Source organism: Cajanus cajan, chromosome 9, assembly GCF_000230855.2.
Source record: "Cajanus cajan strain Asha chromosome 9, NIPB_CcT2T_4, whole genome shotgun sequence".
NCBI lineage: Eukaryota > Viridiplantae > Streptophyta > Magnoliopsida > Fabales > Fabaceae > Cajanus > Cajanus cajan.
The window spans coordinates 25,774,110-25,784,233 of record NC_138525.1 but is presented as its reverse complement, the minus strand read 5'-3'; the positions used below and the strand labels follow the sequence as shown (position 1 = coordinate 25,784,233).

Below are 10,124 nucleotides of genomic sequence, written 5' to 3'. Positions count from 1 at the left end.
ATCTTTCATGAACAACACCACTAGTGAGATGTATGTTGGATTTGACACCCTTGATTGTTGTGTCTGTAGTATAATCCTCAAAGGCTTGAGTGACTGTTTCTTATAAAATGAGGTTTCAAACTCCAAGACATTCTAAATTTGAAAACTCTCCCATTCAGTTATTTCATATGTAGGTGCAATGGTATAGGAATAAACAAATTCTTTTATACATATATATAAATATAAATAGACAAATAATTTAATGATGATATATTGACAGCGTTTAACAATTTTATAATTATCCAATCATAATTCATCATAAATCATAAATGATAAATATGTTAATTTTTATAATAATTATATAAAAAGTTATTCAAATTATGATTTCTGATTGATTGACATTATAAATCTTTATACGAACAATGTTTAACAATTTTACAATCATCCAATCATAATTTACCATAAATGATAAGTGTTTTAATTTTTATAATAACTATATAAAAAGTCATTCAAATTATAGTTCCTAATTGATTGACTTTATAAAACTTTTTACATTTACAATGCATTACAATTAAACTCATAAGCAAATTATTTTATATATATTTTGACTATAGTGCTCCAATTTTCTAATAACAAGTCTCAATTACTGCCAATGATCCAACGGTGGGAAAGGGGTCTTGAAGCTGAATGGACAAAAAGTTTGGCTCATTCGATTTTCACACCTCAAATTTAACAACAGAGTAGGCTGACAAGTATTATTCATATACTTAAATTGTTTTTACGCTGTATAACTTGTTTGACACTACACATTAATAGTCTGAAGTGTTTTATTCAGGAAAGTAGCTCATAGTCTCATACATATAACAAATTGCAAGACTTTTCTCCATTCTAAACTGATTTTGTCAACAAGTGTACTTAACCAAGAGACAAAGAACATAACCATGTTATAAGGGCAACTTAACTAAGATTTTAAAGATACTCCAAAAAAAATCAATAACACCTCAAATTCGACCACATCCCCTGATACTGATATAAGAAACACTAATTCCAAGTTAATCATAACACACAAAAGAAACATGTTATTAGAAATTTTACAGAGACAAAAAAACAAAAAACAAAAAGAGATTAAAAATTCCTCACATGTACTCATCGGTGACTTTATTAGGTACCAACACAACTCTGGTAAAGACCCTTTCTTGTTTCCTCAAACTGCAAACCTCAATTATCAAGTGGTGTTTCAAAGTGACTTGCGTAGCGTTAAATTGTACAAGCCTTGCACAGAAGGTACTCTTGTGCTATGGAGTAGATCCAAGTGCCTTTCAAGCTCATAATTATTATTGACTTTGAAGCCAAGCAAGCACTACATCCCGTGTCACTATACTTAACAATTAAACATATATAACAAAAGGAGATAAAGGAATATGTTACTCATCTACAGTACACCACAATATCACATTAATTGTTGAAATTAAAAATCACTTGTCAATTCAAAAAAGTGAAGTTAGTATCTGATTTAATAATGAGTACTTAAAATACATGGAGTCTAAGAGATGCTTAAGAGAAAACCTTACATATTGAAAATGCAGCTTTATGAACCTTGAAAACATTTATTGTTTTAAGATAGCAAACATCAAGTACTAAATATCATTGCAGTTTTTATTCCTACTCAGGATAATGTATCAGAGAACACAGTCAAAGGAGAGGCAACTTATTTGCATTTTTTTAACTATCTGTACAAAAACAGATGAAAAAAGGGCCCAAAAATAGTATTGCAAATTAACATTGTGCTTAATTATATTAATTTTTTCCCCAATTTTATTATAAATTGTTATGCTCGGGACACTTATTTTGTGCTGTATAACGGGAAACAAGTATAAAATGGGACTAAACAAATAAAAAAAAAGTATTATACATCCTGTAGTTAATGTGACTGGTGACTGAAGACTGATGACAGCCTTGCTCTTCTAATTAATAACTATTTACTATGTTGAATTATGGTGTGAGAAATGGAGGGGGAAGAAAGAATATTAGCGTTGAGGCATGCACCAATGAAATATATTTTCCTTATTGGATTTACTAGTATTTCTTTCGGAAAAAAAAAAAAAACAGAGCTTGTGCTAGGGAATTTTATGAATGAAAGTGACAGAGAGAAGATTTTAAAAATATTAGTCCTTGACATTGTTCATGCGTATATTTAAAAGAGGAATGACATAATAACTTATGTAAAACTAAGGGCATAGAGTCTGACTATGCTAACAGGTTAGCCCTGAAGAAAATGTTGGTATTCAAATATACCAGTTGTATACTCAAATCAAACAAATTTCTGCAAGAATTCTTGTAATGTAGGATTTTCTTTATTAGCTGAGAAATGACTGATAAGCAATTCTGTGGTGGTAGCATCTGCAGAAAAACCTTTGTCTCTCATTAATAAAAGGTATTTTGTTGACCTTGAAATATCATATCTCCGCAATAATCCTTGGACAAACACATTATAAGTCCTCATATTTGGGGGACAGCCATTCTCTTCCATTTTCATCACCAAGTCTTCAGCATCATCCAATAGTCCCGCTTTACATAGACCTTTAATCATTGTCGTATAAGAAACAACATCAATTTTCATGCTTTTACTTTGCAAACAAGAAAACAATTCTCGTGCATCGTTAAGTTTTCCAAACCTACACAATCCATCTAGCACAATATTGTAAATAACAATATCGAGATCAAAATTCATCTTCTCCATCTCCCTAAACAATGATATTGCCTCAAAATGAAAATGACACTTGAATAGGCCATCCAAAATAATGGCACAAGTTTGGAGATTAGGAAGTTGGTCATGCTTGTGCATTATAGAAATCAATTCTTTCGCAGCTACTGGTTTCCCTGCTTTACAAACCCCCCCTATAAGAATGCTCCAAGTGACAACATCCGGACTTAGTCCACAATTAACCATTTCACCCAAGAGATGCATAGCCTTATTTATGTTTTTAATTTTACACCATCCATGGATTAATGAATTATAAGTTGCAACAGTTGGTATGCTGCCCTTCTGAATCATCAAATCAAATACTTTCACAGCATCCTCCATTTGATTTAGCAAACAATGAGCACTAATGAGTGAAGTATACGTGACAACATTAGGTTCCACTCCAAAATGAACCATGAAGTCCATTGTACTTTTAGCCCTTGCAATCATCCCCTCTTTGCAAAAATTGTCAATTAAAACAGTAAAAGTTTGCACATCTGGCATGATTCCGTTTCTCATCATATGACCTAGTAGAGTTGCAGCCTCTTTCCATCTATCAAAATTACAAAGGCCGTGAATTAAGGAATTGCAAGTGACGAGATTATAATGAATACCTTTGCGAGTCATTTCTGAAAACATATCCAAAGCCTCCCATACCTTGCCATCCTTGCAAAGGCCGTCAATAACTGTACTCCAATCCATAACGACCGAGTGTTCCATCTTCTTGAGATATGAGATGGCAGCAGAAGTGTCTCCGACCTTACACAACCCATTAATTATTGCACCATGCGTGTAGGAGTCAGATTGGTATCCCAAGTCTTCCAAATGCTCCACCAACCTCGCTGCTTCAGCTACATTGCCTTCTTTGCAAAACCCATAAACGAGGGTGTTAAGTGTCACGATGTTGGGCTCCACACCAATTTTGAACATAAGCCCCAAAATAGAGAAGCCATACACTGTGTGGTTTAAACGGCAGACACAATTGATGACGATAGTGAGCGTATGAACATCTGGTTTCACTCCAAGGGAATACATGTGTTTGGTAAGGGAAATCACAGTTGTGTAATGTTTCATCTTTGCAATGATGCTGAGCAATAAGTTGAAGTCCTTGTTACTAGGGAAAGGCTTCATGGCAATCATTTGGTGGAACAAATCCAAAGCAGTGTCCACATTTCTGATGTTTCTGATGGAACCCAATAATTTGGTTCTGCGTGTATCACTACCACTAACTAAGGTGGAGAAAGTTGAAGAAGAATGCGATGGGCGAAGAAGGAAATCTCTGGGATTAGGAATTGTACCCAAGTGGCGAAGAACTCTTCCTCGCAACATCCCTAACACCATCGAAGGAAAGAAAACCTAGAAATGCAAATGTGGAAAGAAAGAAATGTGCAACGGGAAAGTTGTAGATGAAGTAGTAATTTTATTTGTAAATAATATTTAAAATTATTTTATTAGAAGTTTAACTTTTTATAATTAGTTTTATTCAAAAGTAATAAATATGAATTATTTTTGTTATTATTATTGTTGAGATTTTTTTTATAAATAAATTTATTTAAAAATATTATTTTTTATTATATATATATATATATATATATATATATTTTATTTGTGAATCTCACTCAAATTATTACAATTTTCTCTCTATTTTTTTTTAATCAAACACCTTGTCATCTTTCACTTCCACATAATTCCTTCCTCTCTTCCCTACTTCCCCTAAAGTGAAGCACATGTTAGATAGTTCATATATGAGTTATCAAAATTTATCGGCTTAAGAACCAGAATAAATAAAAATAAAAAAAATTTCAAAAATAAATTAAAAAAAACTATTTATCAAAATAAATTATTTTGGACACGTAGGAGCGAGAAAAGTGTGAAAGCGTCAAGCAATTTGACGTTTTTAGTACACTGTGCATGGGACAAAAATGTAAACATTGAAGGCGTCAGACTGGGTGACGTTTTGGTACTGTTCATATACAAAAAACGTCAACAGTGTTGACGTTTTCTGTATAAAGTGAAAATAAAAAAAAAAATAAAAAAACTGACGGGCTGGGGCTTCGAAACACAACCAGAACGGCCCGTTCTGAAACAAGAACGGGCCGTTCCGATTCACTTTTCGTGTGTTTCATCTGGATCTGGAACGGCCCGTTTCAGATGCAAATGCAACACAAAAATAGTGAATCAGAACGTCAGAACGGGCCGTTCCAGGTTTTTCTGCATTAAAAAATTATAATTTTTTTTAACATAAATTGTGCTTTTGATTTTTTTATGATATTCAATTTATGATTTTTGTTTCTCAATTTTTAGTTATTCAATTTTAGTCTCTCAATTTCATTTTTATGAATAGGAATATTTAACGTGGCTACATACACAAGACAAGATTCGAATCTCTGACCTTGCTTAAGGTGAATCAACCCCTACCGCTGAACCATACGCTTAAAGTTTAATTTTAATTTTATTAATAAATATTATCTATTAACTATTAAAATTATAAAATTGATTATGAATTTATATATTAAGTAGATGATTAGATAATTAATATTTACTTCAATTATTATATCATTTATTAGTGAGATAAAAATTGTAAAGTTTATAGAATTAGAGTAAATTTATAAAATTATAAGTCAGGGAAACAAAATCGCAGATTAAATATTATAGGGATAAAAAATAAAATTTATCTTTGATTTTAATATTTAATTTAAGAAAAAAAGTTAAAAATGAAACGATAGTATAATATTTTTGATAACGTGACAATTAATGAGATGAATTTTTTTAATAACGTGGCATTTTTATGACAAAATACTAGACATGATAATAGGCAGAACAAAGGTAAATTTTGTTTTTAGTTCTCATCTTTGTCCTTGTAAAAGGCCAGCAAGTTCTGATTTGGATAAACTCATAAGAGAATGTTAGTACTTTTTTATAATTTTAATTTACTTTGAAAATTTTAAAAAATATATATTTTAAGTTATTAATTATATATAATTCAAATAATATATAAAATTAATAAATAATGAATAAATTTAAATAAAAAATTTAAGAATTAAATTATATTGGAACGGCCCGTTCTGAAACCAGAACGGGACGTTCTGGTTTTATTTTTGTGTGTTACATTTTCATCTAGAACGGGCCGTTCCAGATCCAGATACAACACGTGAAGAGTGAATTGGAACGGCCCGTTCTGGTTTCAGAACGGGCCGTTCTGGTTGTGTTTCGAAGCCCCAACCCGTCAGTTTTCCATTTAATTTTAATATTTTTTACTTTATACAGAAAATGTCAACACTGTTGACGTTTTTTGTATATGAACAGTACCAAAACGTCACCCAATCTGACGCTTTCAGTGCTTACATTTTCGTCCCATGTACAGTGTACTAAAAACGTCAAAGTGCTTGACGCTTTCATACTTTTCTCACTCCTACGTGTCCAAAATAATTTATTTTGGTAAATAGTTTTTTTTTTAATTTTTATTTATTCTGGTCAAAATGCCAAATTTATCATTAGATATATATATAAATAATAATAATAATAATAATAATAAATTGATAGTTAAGATTTCCTATAAAAAAAGTGAGGCAATTACTTTGGTAGTTTCTGAAAGTTAAAAGCCGCCACAAATCGCATTAAAAACTGTTTGTAGCAGACATTTTGTAATCGCTGGTAATCATTTTGTGACGGTTTAAAACCGCCACAAAATACACAGTTTAAAAAGGTTCCAAAATTGTAGTTTTGTTTGACTTGTTTGACATATTCTGGCAGTTTAAACCCGCTAAAAAATTGATTTTAATTCTGCGTAATTTAATGTTTTTGGCCCTTTTAAACTGTCAGAAAATTATTATTTTTACTTGTTTACTTTTTTTTGGTGTTTTTAAATTGCCAAAAATGTATTTTTTATTTGTCAACTCAAGGTTCTCATTTTACCTAGAGTGTTCATTGTGTTGTATTATCTGTGCAGTCCACAGCCTTTTCATTTACTCTTTTGTCATCAGTTTTTTCATTTCAAATGTAGGAATGTGCATAGTTGCTCTAAAAACTGGTTTAGTTTGTGTAGTCTGAAAAATGTGTTTAGAAGTCCAAATCTGCCTAAGATCACGTTCTTTGTTTGGGAAGCAGTTTTAAATAGAATTTTTTTTAGATACAAAAAAAAAGTATTTCTCATAGGTAAATAAAAATGAAAATTAGATAAATAATTTAAAATATATAAAAAAAGGAATTAGAGAAGTAATTTTAAAAAAAATCATGGTTACATGAGGTGAAGCACTTAGGTAATGCAAGTGAAGTAAATTGAGAAAAGTTTTTTAGTTAATCTAAGAGAACAAGAACCTGTTTTAGTTTAAATTTATATACAAATAAATTAATTAAAAATTAACATACATGAATTAAATAGATAAATGATATTTTACCTATAAAAAGAACAAAATATGTTTATCATCACAATAAAAATTATGAAAAGATAAATAAAAATTAAAATCAATTTAAATTTTAGTTAAATTTAACATATATCGATATTCTATTAGTTAATGATATTAGTTATTCTACTTTATTTTAAAATATTCTATAGTCCATATTAATATTATATTCAACTAATATAATATTATATTCAACAATAAGGCACCAACAAATTGCTATGATATCTCCAAAAAAACATCACATTGAAATATGAGATGCATATAGTTATATCTTTCAATTACCATCAAAAATTGACTCATTGGATTTCGGTGCCTTATCTTGAACAGCGGCAGGGGCTTTGGAGCAAGAGTAGTCCACTGTACCTACAAAGAATTTCATGCAAATTGTACCGGGAGGACCCTATCGGTCACGTTGACCAACACGTGCCGTTCCATTAGACACCCATGCGAACTGAACTATGTCTACATAAACCTTGACGTTAGCATCGGCTCGGCATACGGCCGAAGGCCAAGAGGAGTTCGACAGTCAATATTGGCTCGGCTTAAGGCCGGTACGAATAAAACCATAATGCATCTCCAGACATCGCGTACCGGCTCAGCCAAATACTGATCAAGTGGAATAGCCGAGCAAATACTTATCGGCCCGACCAACAGCCGAGGAAGTACGACACCCCGTCTTAACCTGTCGGCTCGGCGAGGTGCCGAAAGACAAAGCAAGGATTATAATGTTGATCATGGTTAACAAGGATAAGCACATGATTAAGGCATAATCAGCCGATTAGCATCGTATTACCTAATTTGGTAAGTGTCAGAGAAGGCCCACTATGTACAGGCCCACGTCAGGTATTATAAATAGGTCACTTATAACGAGGTACGTCACTGTTCATTCTTTACCCTAGAAAATCGTGCTTGTCCTGACTTGAGCGTCAAAGTGCCTTTTGCAGGTACCTCCCCACCTCTGAAGTGTCCACCAAGAATATCCGTTCGGCCCTTCTCCACCTTGAAGACTACGTGTATCCTCAGACAGGTACACAAATGTTTCAGCATGTGAGAAAATGAAATACTTTCGAGAGAAATACTAGTAACACTCAAAATTAGTTAGACCCAATAAGAGACTATATTAGAAAGTGTGTTAGGGGTCAAGTCTGTTACTAGCATTCTTTGTACTTTTAACAGTCACAAAGAAAACTCAAGAACTATTCAATCATAAGTCAAATCTTAATACAATAGTGACTGTATGTTTATTATATAAGCTAATGGCTAAACTCGATGCACCTGCAACAGAAACATCACTGTTGTCATTCATAATTCATTAGTAAGTTTTAGAGTTCCATTTGGCACTTGCTAAACGTATAAACAAAAATTATAGTCTGAAACAATTTGCCACAAACATTGCATGGAAGGTTCAGTTGTGTTGGATTAGTTCACTACAATTTTGCATTAGTACTTAATTTTATCCCAAAGCTAATGAAAATTTTGAACAGATTATCATATTATAGTAAATCTTTACTCCCACAACTTTAGAATGGGATTACATTACCTTGGAAATTATGCGACAGTGGACTGGAACATTATAAAAAGAATAATTCCAAATATTCATATAGTTTTGATTGCTTTTTATCTTTTCAAATCAAATGCATTTGTTTTTGTTTTCTTTTCCATTTAATACTCAAAAAAAGTTAATATTTTGTGTATATTTCTTCAACATATTAGTCGGGAGCAACACTGATAGGATCCTAGTGTATGAAGAAAACCCCTCAAGCAAGATGTATTCTTCTTGGTGAAATTTCCACCAAGTTATCTCCCTACCCTTTTTCTTGTTACAAAGTCAAACACCACATACGTTTTCAACCACATGCAACCAAACTAGACACCAAAAAGTAAACAAACTACATAGCAACTTGTTCTTTGCAAAATAACCATGTTCTGCTGTTACTACGAGAAATGTTGGCGACACACATTCTGACGCTCTTTCAAACACTTTATCTCCTATTGGTTTAAAATCACAATCATCAAATATTTTTCCTATTAGAGGTAGTGTCAATATTAAAACAATAGAGAAGAACACAATAATATTGAACATAAGAAAGTTGTTTTCTTATCTTACAATTGGGAACTATGCAAGGAAGAAACTTCAAGTCTGTCTCATTGGAAAGAGCTTGCTTCCAACCCGGATCACACTCGCATCCAAAGAAGAAAGAGCTGTTATTAGAAGGTTTGCATGTTCCTTTTCCACATTCCACTTCCTTACAAACATTATCTGAACCCATTTCACATGAAAACAAAGAATATACGTCATGTTAAAGCAACTCAGAATTCCCAAGCTGTCAAAAAAAAAAAACTTGAGAACACCCTTTTATGAAGGATTTGGATCAACTAAGACATGGACATAAAAATACACAATATTTTTGCATGCAAGGACCATAGCTACCACCATCTTGTTATTCAAGGACCATATCTACCACTCAGGTACGCACTTGTTATAAATACGTATATGTGACAATAGGCAAGGCTCCTGCGACCATTAAACTATAGCCTCAACATAATAAGAGAAAAAAAAAGAAAAGAGAAAAGGAATAGTCCAGAAGGAGAAATTACACAATACTGAATGCCCCTTTTCTTGCTCCTTTCCCTCCACTATATTATTTCTTTCTCTCAATGACTAGCATAGTCCTCTAAAAGTTCTGTTAGGCTTCCTCATTCTGTTACTTATAGGCCTAGCAACATCAAAACTTTTGTTCCCATCTCCTGCTCAACAAAGCCACTATCTGACTCATCCACATCAGCCATCCTCCCACTCATCACATCTAAATTACACAAGGAGATGCAAAACACCAGAAATGCCCAATTGCTTCCAAACTTGAACCATTCAACTATGAGAAAACAAGCAAACCACTCCTGGCATCAATCCTACGTAGACAAAACAATAAACCCTCTCTTCTCATTTTTAAATTTCAACAACACAATATAAAAGATTTTTGTTTCTACTCTTCATCATT

General features: G+C 32.3%; 1 protein-coding gene across 1 annotated transcript; it reads right to left on the bottom strand.

Moving 5' to 3' along the window:
- Nucleotides 1-2,133: 2,133 nt before the first annotated feature.
- LOC109793925 (uncharacterized) lies at nucleotides 2,134-4,118 on the bottom strand. Its single transcript, XM_020353398.3, has one exon. It carries the CDS (start codon nucleotides 4,061-4,063, stop codon nucleotides 2,291-2,293), a length of 1,773 nt encoding a protein of 590 aa, XP_020208987.2. The 5' UTR covers nucleotides 4,064-4,118; the 3' UTR covers nucleotides 2,134-2,290.
- Nucleotides 4,119-10,124: the final 6,006 nt, after the last annotated feature.